Source organism: Ovis canadensis, chromosome 18, assembly GCF_042477335.2.
Source record: "Ovis canadensis isolate MfBH-ARS-UI-01 breed Bighorn chromosome 18, ARS-UI_OviCan_v2, whole genome shotgun sequence".
In the NCBI taxonomy this organism is placed as follows: Eukaryota; Metazoa; Chordata; class Mammalia; order Artiodactyla; family Bovidae; genus Ovis; species Ovis canadensis.
The window spans coordinates 54,041,261-54,065,826 of NC_091262.1; the positions used below are offsets into that span (position 1 = coordinate 54,041,261).

The window sequence follows — 24,566 nt, forward strand, 5'->3', positions numbered from 1 at the left end:
GTGGGAGAGGGAGAGGGTGGGATGATTTGGGAGAATGGCATTGAAACGTATAATATCATATAAGAAACGAATCGCCAATCTAGGTTCGATGCAGGACACAGGATGCTTGGGGCTGGTGCACTGGGATGACCCAGAAAGCTGGGATGGGGAGGGAGGTGGGAGGAAGGTTCAGGATTGGGAATATGTGTACACCCGTGGTGGATTCATGTTGTTGTATGGCAAAACCAATACAGTATTGTAAAGTAAAATAAAATAAATAACCAAAGAACACTGCTAAAAAAAAATAATAAAGAAAACTGCTATCTAGGTTGGACATAACTTTTCTTCTAAGGAGTAAGCGTCTTTTAATTTCATGGCTGCAGTCACCATCTGCAGTGATTTTGGAGCCCAAAAAAATAATGTCTGACACTGTTTCCACTGTTTTCCCATCTATTTGCCATGAAGTGATGGGACCAGATGCCATGATCTTCGTTTTCTGAATGTTGAGCTTTAAGCCAAGTTTCTCACTCTCCTCTTTCATTTTCATCAAGAAGCTTATTAGTTCCTCTTCACTTTCTGCCATAAGGGTGGTGTCATCTGCGTAACTGAGGTTATTGATATTTCTCCCAGCAATCTTGATTCCAGCTTGTACATCTTCCAGCCCAGCATTTCTCATGATGTACTCTGCATAGAAGTTAAATAAGCAGGATGACAGTATACAGCCTTGACGTACTCCTTTTCCTATTTGGAACCAGTCTGTTGTTCCATGTCCAGTTCTAACTGTTGCTTCCTGACCTGCATTTAGGAGCCCCCCAAAAGAAAATCTATCACTGTTTCCACTTTTTCCCCATGTATATCCCATGAAGTGATGGGACCAGATGCCATAATCTTAGTTTTCTGAATGTTGAGTTTTAAGCCAACTTTTTCACTCTCCTCTTTCATCAAGAGACTCTTTAGTTCTTCTTTGATTTCTGACATAAGTGTGGCGTCATCTGCATATCTGAGGTTATTGATATTTCTCCCCCAGCAATCTTGATTCCAGCTTGTGCTTCATTCTGTCCAGCATTTCTCATGATGCACTCTGCATGTAAGTTAAATAAGCAGGGTTACAATATACAGCCTTGATGTACTCCCTTTCCCAATTTGGAACTTGTTGTCTTGATCCATGTCCAGTTCTAACCGTTGCTTCTTGACCTGCACACAGATTTCTCAGGAGGCAGATCAGGTGGTCTGGTATACCCATCTCTTTAATTTTATATATAATTTTACCTTTTTAACAAATACATATGTTTTATAGGTACAAATACACATGCATATATATATATATATGTTTCTTTTAAGTCAATTATAAGCTTGAAAGTGAAAGTGAAGTCACTCCAGTTGTGTCCAACTCTTTGTGACCCCATGGACTGTAGCCTACCAAGCTCCTCTGTCCATAGGATTCTCCAGGCAAGAATACTGGAGTGGGTTGCCATTTCCTTCTCCAGGGGATCTTCCTGACCCAGGGGTCGAACTTGGGTTTCCCACATTGGAGGCAGACACTTTAACCTCTGAGCCACCAAGCTTGGAAACATAATAAGTCTAATTTAGAAAAGTTTTGGGGCACCTATCTTTACGGCAATAATTAATTAAAAGGATCAGTCCCTAGTCTGGGTCCCTCATTTCAAATAGCAAATCTTATCTATTTAGAAAAAATATTTTCTTTGTATTTTTTTGTAACAGGCATCTAGCTAATTCAAAAGTATTATCAAATGATTATGAAACAACCATAAGAGATGAGGTGTAACTCACTGCTTTCCCTGGCCTGGAAATGTTAAAGATGTTCTATAAATATAGTCTGGGTATTAAAAGGACATGAACTTTGCCTAAATTTAAATCCCAACTCTGTCAAGTGCCTATGTAATGCTGGATAATTTTTCCAGTGACAGTTTCCTCACCTGAAAAATGAGGGTAAAAGTTGTTATCTATTTCTAGGGTGAACAAATAAGCTAATCCTTTAAAAGAGTGGTACAATAATGGCTGACAAATGTTAGCTGTACCAGGGATAAAATTCACAATAATAGCAACAATTGCTAACATTATTTTAACCATTCTATCAGAAGTTGATTTCTACTGATGTTTATACCAGTAGTGCCTTACTGAGCATGTTTTGACAGAGCTTAAATGATTAGGGGTACAAGCTGAGTTCAAAAGAATCAAATCATAACTGATTCTTATTCATGGATTCAAACCTTAAGGTAAGATTAATAAAAACTAAAAGTAATTTTATATTATTCCCAGTTAAAAGAGGGGGTATGAAAATAGGATCTAACTCCTGACTGCCCCTAGTATAAAATCAGTCCAGTTTAGTCGCTCAGTTGTGTCCAACTCTTTGCGACCCCATGAATCGCAGCACGCCAGGCCTCCCTGCCCATCACCAACTCCCGGAGTTCACTCAAACTCATGTCCATCGAGTCGGTGATGCCATCCAGCCATCTCGTCCTCTGTCGTCCCCTTTTCCTCCTGCCCCCAATCCCTCCCAGCATCAGAGTCTTTTCCAATGAGTCAACTCTTCACATGAGGTCGCCAAAGTACTGGAATTTCAGCTTTAGCATCAGTCCTTCCAAAGAACACCCAGGGCTAATATCCTTTAGGATGCACTGGTTGGATCTCCTTGCAGTCCAAGGGACCCTCAAGAGTCTTCTCCAACACCACAGTTCAAAAGCATCAATTCTTCGGCGCTCAGCTTTCTTCACAGTCCAACTCTCACACCCATACATGACCACTGGAAAAACCATAGTCTTGACTAGATGGACCTTTGTTGGCAAAGCAATGTCTCTGCTTTTTAATATGCTGTCTAGGTTGGTCATAACTTTTCTTCCAAGGAGCAAATAACCAGAATTAGATTTTCTGTTAAATTATTTTAATTAGCGGTTAATTACTTTACAATATTGTGGTGGTTTTTGCCATACATCAACATGCATCAGCCATGGGTGTACATGCGTCCCACCCATCCTGAACTCCCCTCCCACCTCCCTCCCCACCCCATCCGTCTGGGTTGTCCCAGAGCACCGGCTTTGGGTGCCCAGCTTCATGCACCAAACTTGCACTGGTCATCTATTTCACATATGGTAATATACATGTTTCAATGCTATTCTCTCAAATCATCCCATCGTTGCCTTCTCTCACTGAGTCCAAAAGTCTGTTCTTTACATGTGTGTCTCTTTTGCTGTCTTGCATGTAGGGTCATCATTACCGTCTTTCTAAATTCCATATATATGCGTTAAGACACAGTATTGGTGTTTCTAACTTACTTCACTCTGTACTACAGGCTCCAGTTTTATCCACCTCCTTATAACTGACTCAAATGCGTTCTTTTCATAGTTGAGTAACATTCCATTGTGTATATGTACAACTTTCTTATCCATTCATCTGCCAATGTACACTGGTTGCTTCCATGTCCTAGCTATTGTAAATAGTGCTGCAATGAACACTAGGGTACATGTGTCTCTTTCAATTCTGGTTTCCTCAGTGTGTATGCCCAGTAGTGGGATTGCTGGGTCATATGGCAGTTCTAGTTCCTGTTTTTTAGGGAATCTCCACACTGTTCTCCAAAGTGGCTGTACAAGTTTGCATTCCCACCAACAGTATAGAGGGTTCCCTTTTCCCCACACCCTCTCCAGCATTTATTGTTTGTAGACTTTTTGATGGCAGCCATTCTGACTGGCATGAGATGGTACCTCATTGTGGTTTTGATTTGCATTTCTCTGATAATGAGTGATGTTGAGCATTTTTTCATGTGTTTGTTAGCCATCTGTATGTCTTCTTTGGAGAACTGCTGTTCTGTTTTTTGGCCCACTTTTTGAGTGGGTCATTTATTTTTCTGGTATTGAGCTGCATGAGCTGCTTGTATATTTTGGAGATTAATTCTTTGCCAGTTGCTTCAGTTGCTATTATTTTCTCCCATTCTGAAGGCAGAATTAGATTTTTAAATGGAAACCAGTTTAGACAAAAGGGAAATAAATCAATAGTTTGAGGAGAACACAAGATACTTTTTCTGAGGACAGTTTAATCATACTCCAGGACTGCCAGATGAGTGATGTTGCCTCTTAAAGTTGATTTTCAATTGCACAACACACTGGCTGTGTGAGATAAACCCTATCAAGGTGAAAGAGCGCACCTTCAAGGGAGTCAGAAAGAAAATTCTTGGAGGAGAAAAGCAGGAAGATCACACCATACTATCAAGAGTGTTGAAACTTGGCCTAATTTATGAAATTTAACCAAGTTTCCCTCCAGGAACTCTAGTCTTCCATATTCTTGAACCACAAGGAATGAAGGGTGCGAGAGGAGGGTGACTTGGGTCACTAATCCAAAAATAAATAGGAAGGAAGGGTTTTTTTGTATATCAAGAGCTTGACACTTAAAATTCTGGATAAAAGATATACTTGATGACTTTAAATAACTATTTGCCAGTGGAAGAAAATTTCACTGTGAAAAATCCAAGTTCAGATAACTCCTGTACTCACCAATTATTCTGTTCTCTGTAAAATCTTGTCGGCAAAGGTAAGAACCATCTTTGCATAAGTAACCTAGAAGCATGATCATTTTAAACAGAAACACAGGTACACAATCACCACTGTTTTATCATTAATGATAGATATAGGCATATCATCTCTCCTAGCTTGGCACCAAGGGCTGAAAGAAGCCCTCCCCAGGAGTGACTGTTGAGGTTATACAAACTTTTGGCTCACAGCATGCAACTCTTTTGCCCAAATATGGTTGTTACATATAATACTTGGGTGATCACACATTCCACATCCAAGGACTGGATGTTATGTTAAAAAGCAACAGGATTCCAGAAAATCAAATATGATATCCACACAGAGGTGTTTAAGACTCTGGGGAAAATCAACTCAGATATTTAAGAATGTCCAAGAAGGCTTACAACTGCATGAAAAAGTAAATTAGGAAGGAAAAAGGATGCAAACAGCAGGGCAGAAAATTTAAAACATATGAAGAATAAATCTGGGTTGTCAAGAGCTAAAATTATGAAGAGAAAATAAAAAGAACTAAGAAAAGACAACACCCCCATGAGGAAAGAACCAAACATACACACATAGAGATGGATAGATACAGATATGTAATTTAACACCCGCCTCTAGGATACAATAAACAGGTAACAAAGTATGAATAAAAATTATTTTCAAAAACAAGCATAACTTTAAATCATTTTAAAAGTTAAAATCTGACTTAAGAAATCTAAAACATAACTGTCACATAAATGTGACAGAAAAAATTTTTAAAAAATGAAAGTAGCTACGGTTAAGAATTGGCAGGAAACAAAGAAAAGGTTAATGTTTTTCAGCTGTAATTCTACTGACTTACATCATAGCAGACAAACTAGTGACTATTAACTATTTAAAAAGTTCCTTGCTGGAGACCACTCTTGAGTGTTCCCTGTCAGCCCATCTGAGTTTCTCAAGCTCACTCCATACACCAGTGAGAAGAAAAAAAAAAAAAAAAAAGCAAAGGAACATTCAGCTAACATCGGTTGAATTTGTTATTTTTTGCTTCACACCCACCCCCTACCCACCTCCCCCACCACACTGCGCCACACTCCCCATCCTGGGCAAACACATCATACTTTCCTCTCCGTCACCATCTCTCCTACAGCTACCTTTTGTATGGCTTTTTATTGTTTCCACAATTATGTTCTTAAAATCTCCAGGTAAATGAGGCTGAGATATGACAAGTAAAACACTGTCTTTCATAACACTTCTACTAGGCATCCACTAACAACCACAAAAGACTCCTCTCTGTTCTCAATTCAACTCAGCACACATTTATTCAGGCCCTATCATAAAATGTTTTCAGGAAGGAAGGCTTTCACTGGCTTCAAGTCCTTGGCCCAGTCAGTTAGATGAGAGGAATACCAACTCCTCAGAAAAGATTCAGATCCCAGAGTGTTGTGTTTGTTTGCTTGCCTCCTCAAATACCAGTCCAACTTTCTTCGGAAGTACATCTTATATTCCAAAACACTTCTAATTCAGTTAAAAAAACAATTATTTGAATAGTAATTATGGAACAAAGGAAGAAATGAGGATTTCCTAGAAAGCAAATAGCCTGCTGCTGCTGCTGCTAAGTCGCTTCAGTCGTGTTTGACTCTGTGTGACCCCATAGACGGCAGCCCACTAGGCTCCCCCGTCCCTGGGATTCTCCAGGCAAGAACACTGGAGTGGGTTGCCATTTCCTTCTCCAGTGCATGAAAGTGGAAAGTGAGAGTGAAGTCGCTCAGTCGAGTCTGACTTTTAGCGACCCCAGGGACTGCAGCCCACCAGGCTCCTCCATCCACGGGATTTTCCAGGCAAGAGTACTGGAGTGGGGTGCCATTGCCTTCTCCGAAACAAACAGCCTAGATAGAAGTTAAGACTTAATCTGCATAAAGCCTGACCACACACACGATTCTGCTTCTGGAAACTTTACCATGATGGGATAAATCATCAGTTTAAATCATTCAGTGCCATACACTGTTCTAGATTTCTGGGATATAACAGAAGAAAAACAGGTAAAGATGGTTGCCTGTTACACTCTCACGTGATTTTCTTAATCTTATTCAATTTACTAAATAAAGATTTCCCTGAGCCTTTGTGTGTAAATCAAAGTTTTATCAATCAAAAGATATTTTAAATTATCAAAGACAGTTCTACAGTATTGAACAAACAATGCAAATGTTTCTTTTGCAAAAGAAAGGACTTTTGGAGAAAATGGACATGTCAAAGATGACTTCACATTTATGTCTTTAAGAATCTCTTTTTGTATTTCAGGTATCTAAAGAACATTACAGAGAACGGTAATAGCAAGCAAGGGTGAAATTTTAAGAAATTATCTTATGGAATTTTCCTAAATATTCATAGGAATGTATATTTTTCAAACAACTTTTTAAAAGATTAAAATGAATTTAGATATAGAGAAAATAACAGGCCAGTTGTTACAAAAGAAAGCTGGAAAATGGAAAGTGTTGTTTCCTTTTCAATTTTATTATTTGCTCATTGTGAATTTGCTAGATATATTCCATACACAGTCTACCCACTGATGGATTTAAGCACTGCCTATTAAATGTAACAGTTTATTCTGAATCCTTCTCTTTTAAAACAGAGCAAAAGCCCCAAACCATATGTGTTTGTAATTTTCAAGCGGAAGAAAGCAAAAGAACCACTATAATTCTAAAATAAAAACTATAAATATTAATGTTAGCAATATTAACAGACAATACTAAAATATTAAAGACTATTAATCTTAGGAATTTTAACAAACAAGTTCAAACATAAATTTTATATATGTAACTGGGGAAAAGTCTGCCATACTATATGCATAAAGACATTTAAAAAATTGATAGAATCTTAAATATCAAAGAACAGTTGACAAGTTGAACATACTGTGTTAAATCCATATACAAACTGTATCCAGATATTCAGATATTAGATGTTGGTGCCCAAAGTGTTTTTTTATTTATAAGGAAAGATACCAAGTTAGAAGAATCTTCTTATGAGTTGTGACTAGGTGGTCAGGAAAAGCCCTGAGAGAGGGCCAACGTTCAATCACACATTTAATATCCCTAAGAAGTATTTTCTTAAGAACCTTAAGTTTAAGTATGAAAAAGCAGTTATCCTATCAGGTTCAAAATTCTTTAGTGTAGATAGAAAAGGGTTTCATTTATCTTAGGAGCTAAAGTAATTAAAAATCCAATCAAATGATTGATCTGGGTAGGAACTAGAGACTTTTCAGCACACAGAAGTAATAGATAAATTGGATTCAGGGATGTGGGGGACACGATTACCTCCTGAAGTAATGGAATTGAAACAAGATTCCATGGAACTGACCTAAATTCCAACAAGAATCCACTTTCTGTCTCAGCTAAAAGCACTGGCATCTATGCAAACTTAACTAAGAGGAGAAGACAACTACAGAATTTACATGGAGAAGGAACTCCACAAACTGTGTGAAATCACATAATTATTTCATAGGTAGAAAAAGATCTTTCAAAATGTGAATATTTGTAATTAAATAGAGTAAAGTTTAAGAGAGTCAAAAACATCATATTAATGCTTTTACTAATACTTTTTCTTATATATTATGTAATATAATTAGGCAATTAATTTTAATTTTGGCTTATGTATATGGCAATGGAATACTTAAGAATTTAAATTTTACCATATTTGCATATTTATAAGTTTCATTTATCAAATGTATAAAAATTACTTAAGAAGATACAAAGGTTTATCAAGCAGGTGATTGCATTATTTAAAGGGAATCAAATACGTTAAAATGTTTGAAAGTATCTAAATAATTGGATTTGCAAAGGATATTAATTCTTCAAAGATTCTTATATGTGATTGTCTCCTAGAGTAAAAATTTAAAATATAAGCTGCACTAGAAAGATTAAGACTAACATCTGAATCTGTAACTTTAAAAACTTGAAAACTAAATTCTAAAACGAATGTAAATATCTGAATAGCCTTCACACAAAAATTACCCCCAAGGCCCTGAATATTTTATATTTAAAACTTGACATAGAAAGTACCATATGAAAAGAGAAAAGAACAATATGTGAGTTATGATGAGCATATTCATTTATAGAATGAACACTTTCATTTTGTAATTTATCTGAATTTCTTACCTTTTCGGCTATTAATGGGGTATATTAGTATCCTGTTACTTCTGTAATAAACTACCACAAACTTAGCAACTTTGAAAAACACAAATTTATCCTCTCAGAGTTCTGGAGTCCAAAGTCAATTTCACAGAGTTAAAGTCAATGTGTGGTTCTTCTAGAGGTTCTAGGGGAGAATCATTTTTCTTGTCTTTTTCAGCTTCTAGCTTCAACTGTAAGGCTTGGCTCAAGGTTTTCCAAATACCCCCCAGCCCAGTTTCTGCTGTCACATCTCTCCCTATTATTATACTCGGTCTCCTCCTGTTTTCCCCTCATAATATCCCCAGCATTCCTTGGTTCCCAGCCCATTTCCCTCCAACTTCAAAGTCAGCAACAGGAATCCAGTCCTTCTTAGGTCTGTAATCTTTCCTGCTTCTCAGTCTCATCCGTCTGACCTATCCTAGAAGATTCACCACTTTTAAGGATTTACAGGATGGGACTGGCCACCCATATAAAATTCTTAATATTACTTCAAAGAATCCAGGATACTCTCCTGACCTCAAAATACTCAGCCAACATCTATAAAGTCCCTCTGCCGTATCATTTGCAGGTTCCAGGAATTAAGATGTGGACATCTTTGAGGATCACTATTCATCCATTATCTGTGGCAATTCTATAATTTTCAAAATAAAAGAAAAACATAGGTTTCAAAATAAACGAAAAACAATTATTTAACTGAAGTATAAAATTATAATAGTTCGTGCGTGGAAAATTCCAAACAGAAATGGTCATACAAAATCAAATTTCTTTTCAAATGGCTTTAGACCCCATTTACTTGCATCATTTTCAACACTGTAATTTCTGAACCTAAAATTCTTACTATTACTTCAACAGTATAAACATCAATAGAAGTCAAGCATAGAGGACTAGGTATACCTCATATATTTGCTTCTTCCAGGCTCTACCTGTGAATAGCTTAAGAAAATACGAGATATAACCTACACATTATTATCATGGGACAACACAATTTCCAAAAAATTATCTCCCTTATTTGCCTACTTGTTTTTTAAATATAAGACAAGTTTTCTAAGTAATCAAGGATATTGATGTGCAATTTCTCTCCTTTCTGCTAACCACATTATACTTTCTGCAGACAAGAGAATAAAAGAGAGTACAACGTGAAACTATGATAATGTTATCCCTCTGCATGTAAGTCAGAGTATTCTGCCTTTGTGATGGTTGCCAAGGGTACTGGAGCTTCAAGGCAGGCCTTTCTGTTTACTTACTTGAATTAACAAGGGTAGCATGAATCACCAAAATAAGTAAAATTATTTGCTGTTTGAAACAAAAACACATAGATAAGTATCACGGCACCTTGATTTACACTGACTGGTTGGAAAAATAGAGTGCAAATTATTTTAGATACTATATTCAAACTCAGATATAATTAACTGGTTTATGAAATCAATTCTAAATATTGGCTGTATCTTAAAGTTATACAGAAACTTTTCATCAAAGAGGATAGTAGTAGTCTAATCAAAGTAAGGTTTTTGTTTTTAGCCCAAGAATCCACTTAGAATAGTTACTCAAAGTGACATAGTTAATACACATAATCTGAAGACTCCATGAAATAGATTTGACATGTAAGTTTTGCTTTTATTTTTAAATATACAAGGACATTTGGCCAAAAGGCAACACAATGTCTGTCCTAAGTAAGGTTTTCTTTCTGTTTTTGTTTGTTGCTTGTTTTTAACTTAAAACTCTACCGTTTTTATCAGTAAACATACAATTTAAAGGATTTCCAGGACAACAGACACAACTGGGACTGTCCCAGGTAAGTGAGCATCTGCTCACTCTATGTAACTCTACTCAATTAAATTAGTCCATTCTTATTGTATGTTCACTTTTGCTTCATATTCCTCCCAGAGAACTGAATAAAAGCTAAGATCATGCAAGATCTTTCATTCTTTGCAAATCTATGCAAGCTGTTGGATTTCTTTAAATACTCTAAAAATCTACATCCCAGGTGACGACAGGTGCCACAGTAGCAGATGGAATTAGCACGTGTCAAAGAGAAGGCCATAGAACCTTCCTGTCAAGAAACTACTCTGAACCTAAGTAATTTTTTCTCAGTACTGATCATTGGTAGAGAAGAGTCAGGCACAAGCAATTCACTTTACTACTCCTTGAACAGCAACTGCTGCTGTTGCTGCTGCTAAGTCGCATCAGTAGTGTCCGACTCTGTGCGACCCCACAGACGGCAGCCCAACAGGCTCCTCTGTCCCTGGGATTCTCCAGGCAAGAACACTGGAGTGGGTTGCCATTTCCTTCTCCAAAGCATGAAAGTGAAAAGCCAAAGTGAAGTCCCTCAGTCGTGTCCGACTCCTAGCGACCCCATGGACTATAGCCTACCAGGCTCCTCCATCCATGGGATTCTCGAGGCAAGAGTACTGGAGTGGGTTGCCATTGCCTTCTCCACAACTGATGCTATGTTCTCCTAATTCAAGATGGTTTATCTCAAGATAAGGCTTACAGGCATAGTGCTATACTAGGAAACATCTAGTAAGTTCAGACTTCTACTACAGCCAGATAGGTCTTTGCCTTCTTGTCAGCCAAGAGATCACCAGTGAGTAATGTCAAAAGAGAATTCCCTAGGAACTTGTCCATTATACTAAAGCTGCAAAGTTCCAAATATATCAAAGACAGGCAATATTTCAGGTACATTTCCAATCCATCAGGGCTGAATATAACTACTTTCCTATATGCTTCCCAACAGTCATTCAGGGCAGGAACCCTTAGGATAAAACTGAGTTATATCATACTTTAAATCAAATCATGTCCACTTATACAAGCAATTACATTGCTGTAAAGCCTAAAGACCAGAGAAAGCGATGGCACCCCACTCTAGTACTCTTGCCTGGAAAATCCCATGGACAGAGGAGCCTGGTGGGCTGCAGTCCATGGGGTCGCGAATAGTTGGACATGACTGAGTGACTTCCCTTTCACTTTTCACTTTCCTGCATTGGAGAAGGATATGGCAACCCACTCCAGTGTTCTTGCCTGGAGAATCCCAGGGACAGGGGAGCCTGGTGGGCTGCCATCTATGGGGTCGCACAGAGTCGGACACAACTGAAGCGACTTAGCAGCAGCAGCAGCAGCAGCAGCAAAGCCTAAAGACAGTACAATTAGTCTACACAGGAAGTGCTGGCCTTAGCCCTGTACACAGACAATGCAAAGGAGCAATTCACAATCCAGATTGGTTAGCACTACTAAAGTGGAAAGGAAAACTTCCATGTGGTCTGCAATTGATTATGTGTAAGTGAGAGTTTACCTTATGGTAGGCTAATTCATAAGTGACCAAAAATAGACAAATACATTAAATTTCTAGAAAAGAGGGAATATACTTGCACACCATAATCCTTAGCATATGCACACAGTCAATCCACATACTTCTCAAATGAAAAGCAACCACTGACAGGCACTCTTCTTAAGACCCTTAACTATTTTCTCAGAATCTTCTCGTAATCAATGTCTTATTTAAGAAGAAAGAAATGACTCATTGATTTTCATAAGTGGCTAAGATTCTTTACATCCACTAGTCCTGAGCCACACTTGACCAATACATAATCTTACCATAATCACTTCTTCCAAAACACCTCCATGTCCACATTTCCTAGGAAGGAAGTGCTGTGAACCAACCCAGGAAATTTAATCACACCAGATAATTAACTTCTCTGAATAAACAACAGTTGGTGTCTGGAAATTTATAAAGATGGATGAGGATTGGCTATCCTTACATCTTCTTATCGGAGTATAATGAAAGCAAATACCAAACCAGATTCTGCTACATAGATATTTATTTAAATAAATAAATATATAAATAACAAGTAGATACACTGCAGTTTATATGACTCCTCAAGGGTAATCCATGTTTCTAAAATATCACTACTTCAGGCAATCACGTATCTCTAAAGGCTCTAATATCCCCAATGAGAGTCCATATTTCATGTCCCTTATGAGTATCTTGCCACTGATAAGATGGGGGACATGCCGTGGTATCCCCCAAAGTGGTTAGAATCTCAGCTGACCTGACCACTAACTGGGATGTGAACCAAAATAAGCAAGTCTTCTAGACTAAGGAATAATTTAAACTAACAGAAATAATATCACACTGTCAAAGCTGAAATGTTTTTAAGTAGGGAGTTTAATGTAAGGGAGTTTAACATTCCCCTCCCTCTCAATTTGGTAATTTCAGACTCTGTATAGACATATGGCCCTTCCAGCTCTCCCTGTTCTTAGGATTACATACAGTGATGGGAAAAAAGAATTGAGTGCTTTTGCTTTTTACCTAATAGTTACATGATTAGAGTAGTAAATGATTTAACCTTTCTGACCCTTATTCAGCTCCTTCAACCTTAAAATGGAGAGAAAATGACTATCACAAAGAGCTACTGTGAAAATCAGACACGACAAACGCCAAGAAGCTAAGATACAGACAGGCACACAAGAGTCCACGCCAGGAAGGTGTGGCTCCTGGAGGCTCCCTTTTGCGGGCCTTGTTACCATGAGCAGAACCCTTCCTGAAACTCTCCCAGTCAAGTCCTCTCGGAGCTGCTATCTGAACCCCTCATCTGTGACATTGTGAGAACTTCCCAAGCGGACTATCTGCTTGTAAAAAGCCACTTCCAGACCTCTCCCAATGCTTTCCCTGATGGGACCGTTCCTGCTGATTGAATCCATAAGAGGTCAGGGCTGCCACTCTCCTTTGCTGCCCTCCGGTGCCACGAGTCTCAAAATCCCACAGGCCTCACTGTTGGTAACCTACTCGATCTGCTCAGTCACCCTGGATTCAATGCCATCACCACAGCTTCAATGCCACCCTTTCTGTACCCAACCATTCCCGCAATGCCTCCCTGCTTTTAACAATGGTGAAAACCACAGCGGCTTGTGGCTCGTATTTTCATGATCATATTCATATTTTTCATTCATTTCATGACATGTATGTAAAAAAAAAAAAAAGATTGCTGACAATTATGGAGCAAGGAATTCAGACATTTTTGAAATTGTGCCTAAATACAAGTAGCAAATTCAACAAATTCCTCAACAATTAGTGACCTAGAGAGAATAAAAGCCAATGAACCAGTGAAGCAATGAAAAGTACATAACTTTTTTCCCTTTTCATTAAAATAAGTTGAATAAAATCTGTGCATGATTGCCTATTTAAAAATCTAATCTTCATATTTGCCAACATTGCTTAGTTGCTGTATCAACTGTCTAGCTTTAGTCTAATAAAGCCTTTTTGAAACTTTAGAAGAAATTTCTATACAGGAAATTATAAATTTGGACAGGCATAACTGTGTCTTAATATGTAGTATTCTTATATCAATTCTCACCGTTTTAAGTATATAAATTGTAAAATACTGGCCAAATAGCCACAGTGGCCATGTAATTAAAGGCTTTATTTTTTAATTATCTGTTTTCTGTGAGACTAGAAAGACAAACAAGAAACAGCATAATGTGGGTTTCTCTGTTGCCAAATAACTTCAAGTGGTGCTGTCATTATTGGTTTTTAATGGGAAAAAAATATTTGGTTGACAGTATCAGAGGAATTCCTGGGGGAAATTTCACATATTCTTGTAGATGGAAAAAAGCTTTTAATATCTGGGAGCAAAACAACCACTTTCTCTGTATCTAAGTTCTATGAAAAGAAAGAAAAAACTGACACACTTTTTATTTTTGTTGTATGTTCTTCTAACATATTTCAGCCTCTAGGAAAGACTTATGAAACAAATCTTATTTTCAAAACCTCTCTAGAATAGAGACATTGGGGACATTAAAAGATGAGCACTATCTTTAAAAGCATCCTATATTTTTAACCTGTATTTCCACATCCAGGCTTAGATCTTACAGATGAACTGAGGTGACTATCCGAAGTCAAAAGCATTAGCTATTTTCAGTACACAAAAACAATGCAAGCAAATATATTTTTAAAAAGAACCTTTATGTTATGATCAACTCCAATGGAACTGAATTTTATTCACTTCTAATCCAATCTGAGTCTAGCCCTGCTATCTTGATGATTACATTAGTCTTTCACTACAACTTGAGAACTTATTAGGAAAAGGAGTATGTCAAGGCTGTATATTGTCACCCTGCTTATTTAACTTCTATGCAGAGTACATTATGAGAAATGCTGGGCTGGAAGAAGCACAAGCTGGAATCAAGATTGCTGGGAGAAATATCAATAACCTCACTTACACATATGACACCACCCTTATGGCAGAAAGTGAAGAGGAACTAAAGAGCCTCTTGATGAAAGTGAAAGAGGAGAGTGGAAAAGCTGGTTTAAAGCTCAACATTCAGAAAACTAAGATCATGGCATCTGGTCCCATCACTTCATGGGATACAGATGGGGAAACAGTGGAAACAGTGTCAGACTTTATTTTGGGGGGCTCCAAAATCACTGTAGATGGTGACTGCAGCCATGAAATTAAAAGATGCTTACTCCTTGGAAGGAAAGTTATGACCAACCTAGACAGCATATTAAAAAGCAGAGACCTTTGTCAACAAAGGTCTGTCTAGTCAAGGCTATGGTTTTTCTAGTAGTCACGTATGTATGTGAGAGTTGGACTATACAGAAAGCTGAGCACCAAAGAATAGATGCTTTTGAACTGCGGTGTTGGAGGAGACTCTTGAGGGTCCCTTGGACTGCAAAGAGATCCAACCAGTCCATCCTAAAGGAGTACAGTCCTGAGTTTTCACTGGAAGGACTGATGTTGAAGCTGAAACTCCAATACTCTGGCCACCTGATGCAAAGAGCTGACTCATTTGCAAAGACCCTAATGCTGTGAAAGATTGAGGTCAGGAGGAGAAGGGAACGACAGAGGATAAGATGGTTGGATGGCATCACCAACTCAATGGACATGAGTTTGGGTGAACTCGGGGAGTTGGTGATAGACAGGGAGGCCTGGCGTGCTGCGGTTCATGGTGCAGCAAAGAGTCGGACACGATTGAGCAACTGAACTGAGAACTTATTCAATAATTCCAGTGTAATACACACAAATATATAGTTTTCATATAATTATGCATTCCACTTTTTTTCTTCAAAGGATGAACAATTACTGATTATTGTTGTCTGAAAGTTTTATAATGAAGCATGAACTTCCATGAGTGGTAAGCAGCAGCTGGGAAAATATCTGGAGAAAGACTTGTGACTGGCTTAGCCAAACTTCTATCTTAACTGTTCCCCAGTAAAATCGCCTCTAGCCCCAGTCTAACACTTCTGCATGTGCAAAACTATGTTATTATCAGCTATTCATCAGATGTAACAGTTTAGCAAACTAGCTCTAGATGCTAGCATGACAGCAAAATGTGATCTCTATAAGCCATTTCCAAGTGTGTTCCTCCTCACATCAATGGTTAATTTGCAAAATAACTTTTTATTTATCTTGAGGACCAGATCTGAGAATCATTATACTGTTAAATGGGATACCATTACCTGTTTTATTTTGCTTTTTATCAAACGAGATATCATTGGAATTCCACTTGCAATGAAAAGGAATTAAATCAACTTGGCAAAAATAATAAAAAGTAATATAATGATCTTTATCAACCTTTGTGTTTTTCATTTGATAACAATCAAATTGCTCCTTGACACATTTTAAGAGGTTGAAAATTGAGAGGCAGTACCAAAATGCAACTACTCATAACATTTGCCCTATTGTAGAGGGCAAGGGAAAAAAATGTTACCTTGGCCTTACGGCCATATTGCTAATTAATACAATTTTAATTTTATATTGAGATAAGAATGAGACAATAGAGTTTACATTTCTTTTGTTAATAAAACAGTATGCTAGCCTATAAAGCCTCACATATCTGTAACACTATTTATTAGTCACCTATATACCGGCAGTATATTTAATCCTCTACACATATTATCTTTACTCTTCAGAGTAATCTTAGATAAGTGACAACCATACATTTATAGGATTTTGATTTGTCTGGTAAGGTCATTAAAAGGCATCCTGGAGAAGGCAATGACACCCCACTCTAGTACTCCTGCCTGGAAAATCCCATGGATGGAGGAGCCTGGAAGGCTGCAGTCCATGGGGTCGCTGAGGGTCGGACACGACTGAGCGACTTCACTTTGACTTTTCACTTTCATGCATTGGAGAAGGAAATGGCAACCCACTCCAGTGTTCTTGCCTGGAGAATCCCAGGGACAGGGGAGCCAGGTGGGCTGCCGTCTATGGGGTCGCGCAGAGTCGGACACAACTGAAGTGACTTAGCAGCAGCACCAGCATGAATAAATAGTGAAGACCTACATACAACCATCTCACAGAAGAGTAAAAATAATTGGCAAAATAAAGTTTCAAATCTCTCTTAATGGTTATGACAGGAGTTTGGTGATACAGAGCAACACATTCATAAAATACTAATAGTTTTCCAGCTCCACCTCTAACCTCCTCTCTCACATACACACAGACTATAGCTGTCACAGAAAAGTCTTTCCAATTTATTTTAATCCTGGATCTAAAGATCTAAAGTAATTCATATATTTGTCAAAACAGCCAATTGTCCAATTCTCCCAGCCCAAAGTTTGGAAGGCTTACTCAAATATTTCCTTGGGAGAAGTGTTCAACAACATTCACTGATATGAAAAGGTTTTTAGTTCTGTGTATTGATAGAAAAAACATAAAGCAGAGTTTCTCTTTTGCATTATAAGATATATAATGAGGCCTCAATTTTGCAGCCTATAATGCAAATTATTAAACAATACTTTAACATATGGTGGCTATACACAGATAATTGCTGCTGCTACTGCTGCTAAGTCACTTCAGTCGTGTCCGACTCTGTGTGACCCCATAGACGTCAGCCCACCAGGTTCCCCCGTCCCTGGGATTTAGGCTTGCAAAATTATGTTTCAAAACACACTTAGATACTTAGACAATATACTACATATGTATATATTAGACATATATTACACAGGCATTACATATATATCAAAATATACTCTTATTGTAAACTAAACTTGAAAATTTTAAATACACCATATTAAAGCATTATATTACTTTAAGAATCACTTAATGAACTGACACATTCTATACTTCACCATTAAATCAGAAATAACAGAAATGATGACAACTGTAAATTGTCAATGATGACAGTGTAAATGATGACAATACAGTGATGATAAATGAAAATTCTGAATAAAAATATACAAACCTACAACCCAAACGTCTATTTGCTTAAAAGGATTTTGTTGGTCTAAGTGTGCTGACCTGGTCAAACAGCCAGTCACTCCCAGTTTCTTCAATCTGTGTAGAAGTAGCATAGCTAAAATTAACAATAAAAATTAAAGTGACACTACAAGTGTTAAGAAAACAATTTATAATTAAGAAAGCAAAACAACTATAAACAGAGCACAGCTGCTCTCAAACTAAGGCACTATCCTTTGTTTTACCTTTAATGAGCTATCTTCCCTAAAATTTCACTTCTTAATTTCCTTGGTCAGAAAAATGACTATGCAAAGTGAAAATATGCCAGGAGCCTTAGAGATGCTATTACTTCATTTAAGTAAATTCTAAAGGGAAATATGAGTTGTCTATCTAGTAAGATAACAGGCAAAATGAATGCATAGTCCTATTAATTGCATTCCACATCCCTAATACTGCTTCTTTTTAGAAAGAGAGTGTGTGTGTGCACATAGATGCTCATATTCAAGGTTCTTTTGACAGTAGAAAGTAACAATGTTTCAAAATGAAGTCAATTACTGTAACTGTTTTTTACCCTCCAGAAAATAAGTCATGAATACTATCTAACATGATACACATCTTCATATACAACCAGCCTTCAAGGTTACATGCTTGCAAAGTAAAGAAATAAGCATAATATAGAGAAAACATTAAACTAATATTTCCCCAAATATACTGTCTCTATATTCATAAAGTGTTACATACCAAGATGTATGCGACACTTTAGATTTTTCACCTAAACTATTTTTTAAAAAATCAACTGAATCACTTTGCTGTATACCTGAAACACACTGTAAATTAACTATGCTCCAATATAATATAAAAACTATATTAAATGTTAAAAAAAATTTTTTTAATTCTTTAGCTATATAATTCAGTACATACTTAGGGTACATTTATCTTAAAATCAGAATATTTTTGCCCAATTACCATCAAAAATTTTCAAGCATAATCATATATCTGCCACTTAGCAAACCTACATGATTAACAAAAAAACATAAATTCTAAGTAATAGCAACAATAACTTAAAATACTATTTCTCAGAGATAGACCTCTCCTATTTAGCTCATTCCACAGTCGTTCATCCCATGGAAAATGTCCCATGAATGTTGCTGATAGAAACTGAACTGTCAGCTAATATTTCCAAAAATTTAAGATAGTCTGATCTCTGTTCGTATTTAGGAAACTCTCAAAGCTATCACATGAAAACCTTCTTAACATGTTACAACGCAATGAATGTGGAGGGCTCAGAAAATCTAGAGAAATCTGCTGAGAACTCTACAGGACTCCATTCTACATAGTAAATTGTAAATGACTTCTAAATCCCAGCACTGTCCTAAAACATTCATTTCTCTCCCTTCCTCCCTTTCTTTTTCTCTCCTGTCATCCTATCTCTGAGTTAGTATCTTGAGAAAGTAATTCAAGAGAATCTAAAGTAAGGGACAAAGAAATTGTTCCCATTTCCTTGACTCCACACTGACCCCCTCCTCCATTTCTGCTGTCTCTGCTATCCTGTGATGGATACTCAGCCCTCTTAATCTTGAGGTATAATTGTATCTCAAGATAGATGACAGAAAACAGATAGGTGAAAATTTTTCCTATCGAGTAAATACCTAATTACAGTATCCTGTATATAAATAACTCTCAAATCCACACAGATCTCTAAATCTCTCTGTTTGCCACAACATACCCCCCTGCAAAAAAAAATAGTGTGAGATCTTTATTCAGCTATCCCAAACAAACTCTCAAACTCTTAGAGACAGAACTACTAGAATAAATAGAAAATGAAGGGGTTCCCCTTGTAAATCAGTCACCAGGACTGGTGATTTCCCTTTGCCAGTGTTTCTCCAGGTCTCTCCTCCAGAGCTTTGGCTCAGGATTCTATTAGCTCATGAGCTTCAGTTTTCCTTCTGCCATAACATTTTTGGCCTTCTAAAACATATTCCACAAAGCAAATCCATCTTTCAGCTGTCCTTGATTTCTCTATGTAGAAGATACAGAGATTCCTAGTAATTTGAGTTCATCTTAATTGACAAGCCTTTTCATAATTTTACTTTCTCTAAATATTCTAGTCACTATCCTCAGGTCCTCTGTATTCCACAGGTGCTTTCTGCTGCTCTCCTGAACACATATCATCCCCTCCACAAGGCATTCCTCTTGGTAGTTACAGAGATAAGAATTCACTCTTCATTCAATTTCTAGTCTCAAACCTCTTGAAACATGCATATTTCTCCTCATTCTAAATTCCATCAAGGTGTGGCTATATGCGTGTGTGTGTGTGTGCGTGTGTGCACAGGCACGCCCTTTAAAACTGTTCAAAGATAGTCTGTCCATATTAATTTGACCCAATGAATATTATCTGTAACTCACTTACTTTCAGCTAAAATTCTATACAATCACATTAGCTCTTTAAGAAACTTTATCTTAGGTTCTTTATGTACTTATTCAGTATTGTCCTTTAATTAACTGGCTTGCACTCCAATGGAAATTGTTGTAGACTGCAACTTCCATTAAGGGAAGGCTTTCAGTGCCCAGGAGAACGCTCCTGTTAACCTGCAACAGACACTTCACAGTATTGATGCTGCTGCTGCTGCTGCCAAGTTGCTTCAGTCGTGTCCGACTCTGTAGGACCCCACAGAGGGCAGCCCACCAGGCTCCGCAGTCCCTGGGATTCTCCAGGCAAGAGTACTGGAAGGGCTGCCATTGCCTTCTCCAACAGTATTGATGAGGAGAGGGCATATGATATGACTTAAAACAGAATTAGACAGTATCTGCCATTTACGTGGAAGATGCAAAAAACTAAGAGTCACACGTATTATAAAATGTCACTCCGTTCAATAAACAAAAATCCTGACACTCACTGTTAACTTAGTCTGGCCTCCAGAACTTTTACAACTTTTAGACTAGTGATTTCTCCCTAGGGATTTTTCCTAATATTTCTGTGCTCAGTGCTACAATTCACCACACAGGTTTAGCAAATTCTGTTCCAAACAGTTTAAAGAAAGCTTTCATGATTAGTCAAGGGATCTTTATAGAGCAAGTACCAGTCAGTCCTTCAGGGTTGAAATTCAGCACCTTTAGAGACCTCTGTCTCCACCCAGAAATCCTTGCTGTTTACACTAAGAAGACTGGCGCCACGGCCCCCTTTCCTTTACACTCTTATCACCCCCTTCCATGCAACTCCCCTCTGGACCGCCACAGAAACAACCTGAAATTCAAAATCGCACTATAAAAAGCGACAGGCGGGCCACGTCTCCTCCCTGGGCGGCATGGTCCAGGATAATGGCCCCTTTTCCACCCTGCCTTTGGTGGCCGCTGTCCAAAGTCCCACAGCCTCAAACTTAGGGGCACAGCCAGCCTGGGGTGCTCCTGGACAGGACCCCTCCCATTCACATGCCTGTGTCCTGGCTTCAAAGCTCCACTATCAGTGCCCTGGAAATCAAAATCCAGAAGGCTGCAACTTTCAGATTTATCATTGAAAAAATTGCGCCCATGTTCACAGAGTTGGGAATAGAACACAAGAGGTGGGGAGCTGTGGTCTGGTCATTTGTTTTCACAGCTGGCCGAGTCAATCATTCTCTCTTAAAAGCTTATTTGACAGGTGAGAAATTCCTCCTCTCTAGATCATTCCAGGAACTCCTCAGCATCAATCTGAGCTGGGAGAGGGGCCTGAAGGGGAAGGGAGTGGTGCTGAAATCGTGCTGAGCGTGTCCCCAGGGAAACTCTAGTGCAGGAAGGAGGATTTCGGCGCCAGGAATGTGCTGGTCCAGGGTCCAGAGCGAAGAGAGGGGAGAGCCGAGAAGTCTTTACTGGGAGGGAGAGAGGTGCGACCAGAAAATAGAAGATACCTGGAAATGTCCTGAAAGGGATGGAACTGGGGGAGAAGGATGCGGACTGGAGAGAAATCGGGAATAGGAAGAGGTTGGGGCAAGGGGGGAACAGAACAACACGAAGTGCAGAGCCTCGGATGCGGGCGTCCAACCTCGGCCGGTGTCGGACCCTTCCAGAGCGCCGGCTAGGCTGGCTGCCGGCCGAGCCCCCGGAGCCGGAAAGTTGGCGCAGCGAGGGGCGGCCGGAGGGCAGTGCCCCCAGCGCGGCCGGGAGGCGCCGGGCTCAGAGTCGCGCGGCGCCTTACCTTCTGGTCGACGATAGAGCAAGCCATCTCGCGGACGTGCGCCAGGCTGTAGTCCCCGGACGAGTCCTGCAGCAGCAGCACCGGCTCGCGGCTCAAGCCGATCTGCAGATGGAAGGAGATGCCCCCGGCCGGGGCCGCGACGGGATTCAGGAACGGCGCGGGCCCCGGCCCGGACCCCGGGACCAGCGCGGCCGCCGCCGCGGCTGCTGCCGCCGCCACGGGCAGCAGCGGGCTGGGCGGCCGCAGGACCGGAGGGGCGCTCATCGCTCGGCCGGGCGCACCGAGGGCCGCGGGGCCCGGCGGCTGAAAAGTTTTGCTGCCGCCGAGCCGGGAGCTTCTTTCTTCAAGAGTCGAAGCGGAAAATAAAAACTTTCCGGAAAAGTCCCCGCGCGGGGGGAAGGGCGAGGGGATGAGGATCGGGAGGGGAGGGGGTGGAGAGAAAATGGCCGAGGCGGGAGGGCTGCGCCGCCGGCAGCGCGGGCGGCGCGCGGGGGAGGCGCCGCCGCGCGGAGGAGCAGCAGCTGCGGCGCGCGCGGAGGGACGGGGCGGCGGGTCTGCGAGGCCGGGGCGCCGGGCGGGGGCGGGGAAGGGGGCGCGAGGGGCGGGGTAGGGGAGCGAGGGGCGGGCACTGCGGAGCCACCACCCGGCGGGCGCCGGAGCCGCAAGAGCCGCGGCCGCACTGGCCGCAGTGTGCCCGGTGGCCGTCCCCTGCGCCCGAGGCTCCCTGGGCCTGAGCCTCCCCTGGCCCGGGCAGGATAAGCGGCAGGGCGTGGGGCCGCCTCCGCGAGCATGGTTCGACCCTTCCCTCCCTCCCTCCCGGACCCCGCTCTCTTCGCTGTCCCGGCTGCCCGACTGCGGACGGACGGGACTGGGCGCCCTTCCTACAACCCGCTGCCCGGGACCAGGAGCTTCACGGCCCCCACAGTCCTTGCCACATCATCCAAGTGTCCGAGGACGACGCACTTCTACCCGTGAGGGTAGAATGCCAAGCCCTGCGTTTCTCCGTGGGTCTTACTTTCGGAGGAAAAATGAAAACAGAGGGTCCTTGGAAACCCACTTACATCCCAGGTCCTTCCAGGAACCCTTGGGTTCGTTGCCAAAGAGAGTGGGAACCCAATCCACGGAAATATATCTAACCTGTCTTTACTTCTTTTGACACTGACACACCCTGATACCAAAGCCCACGCATTTCACCGCAGCTCCCAAGGCACCAGACTAAGTTGCTAAACTCAGACTAAGTTCTCTTTTGAAAGAGAAGGCCTTCATTGTCTACATTTTTTAAAAAGAGGAAGGTCTGATGCAGTCTCTGTCCCTTACCCTTATTCTTGGTGTCTGAAGCTTCTACCCCCCAGTCCTCAGAATCCGTTCCTTCACTGTAAAATCAGCTTTATATAAAGCAGTGATGCTCCCAGCGCCTCTGCCATCTAGGCTGGGCACCATCGGCTTTAGTTTTGATAGTTGTTCCCTGTTGTTGCCTGTGTTGTAGTTTTGGCTGGGTGGGGAGGTGGGAAGGGTGCTTGGGGATGAATTCTGCTCTTCTCCTCCCACCAGGGCATGCTTCGCACATTGCACAGGGTGGGTGACGGTGGGGCCTCGACCTTTGAAAGGCCCTGCCACAGTGATGTGCTGACTGTCACCATCTTGGATTACTTAATGGTTTTTTGTTTGTTTGTTTGTTTTTTCATTTTACAGTATGTTAGTTGCTCAATCGTGTCCGAATCTTTGCAACCCCATGGACTGTAGCCTGCCAGTCTCCTCTATCCTTGGAATTCTCTAGGCAAGAATACTGGAGTGGGTAGTCATTTCCTTCTCTGGGGCATCTTCCCCACCCAGAGATTAAACCAAAGTCTCCTGCATTGCAGGCAGATTCTTTACCACTGCGCCACCAGGGAAGCCTGGGAGACAGACAAATTATGTAGCCCGCCTTTCCACTTCCTAGTCCTTCCCCTTATATGGCACAAGCACCCATGCATGCGCGCACGCACACACACACACACACACACACACACGCACACACAAACTAATAATGTATGTTTTATTTTGTACTGTTACATTGTTTATGTCTTGACCTCTGTTTCTGACCCAAGACGTGACGTTTCAAGGTGATTTTCTCTTCAAGCCTCTTTCCCAGGGTCAGTAGTGGAGACCTGAATGTCCTCAAAGGCATTGTCACTCACTGAAGAGACCTGAGGTTTTTTTGTCTCTGGATTTGATGGTGTGAGACCTGAATGTCCTCAAAAGCATTGTCACTCACTGAAGAGACCTGAGTTTTCTTTGTCTCTGGATTTGATGGTGTGAGAAGGTCTGCATGTGTGTTGGCAGTTTCCGCTTACTTACTTAAAAAGTGGTTCACTTCATCTATCCATCCATCCCTCCATCCCTCCATCCGTCCATCACATGTTCCTGTGGGGTCCGACTCTTTGCGACCCCAAGGACTTAGCCTGCCAGGCTCCTCTGTCCGCTGGTTCTCCAGGCAGGAATACTGGAGTGAGTAGCCATTTCCTCATCCAGGGGATCTTCCTGATCCAGGGATTAAACCCACCCACGTCTCCTGCATTGCAGGTGGATT

General features: G+C 40.5%; 1 protein-coding gene across 2 annotated transcripts in view; it reads right to left on the minus strand.

Moving 5' to 3' along the window:
- Positions 1-22,563, minus strand: part of PRKD1 (protein kinase D1) — a 360,252-nt gene extending 337,689 nt beyond the window's left edge. For both annotated transcript variants that reach the window (XM_069559447.1, XM_069559446.1), the window contains exon 1: positions 21,998-22,563. In XM_069559447.1, the coding sequence (XP_069415548.1) occupies positions 21,998-22,261 (264 nt within the window). In that variant the 5' untranslated portion in view covers positions 22,262-22,563. The remainder of the gene's footprint in view (positions 1-21,997) is intronic.
- Positions 22,564-24,566: the final 2,003 nt, after the last annotated feature.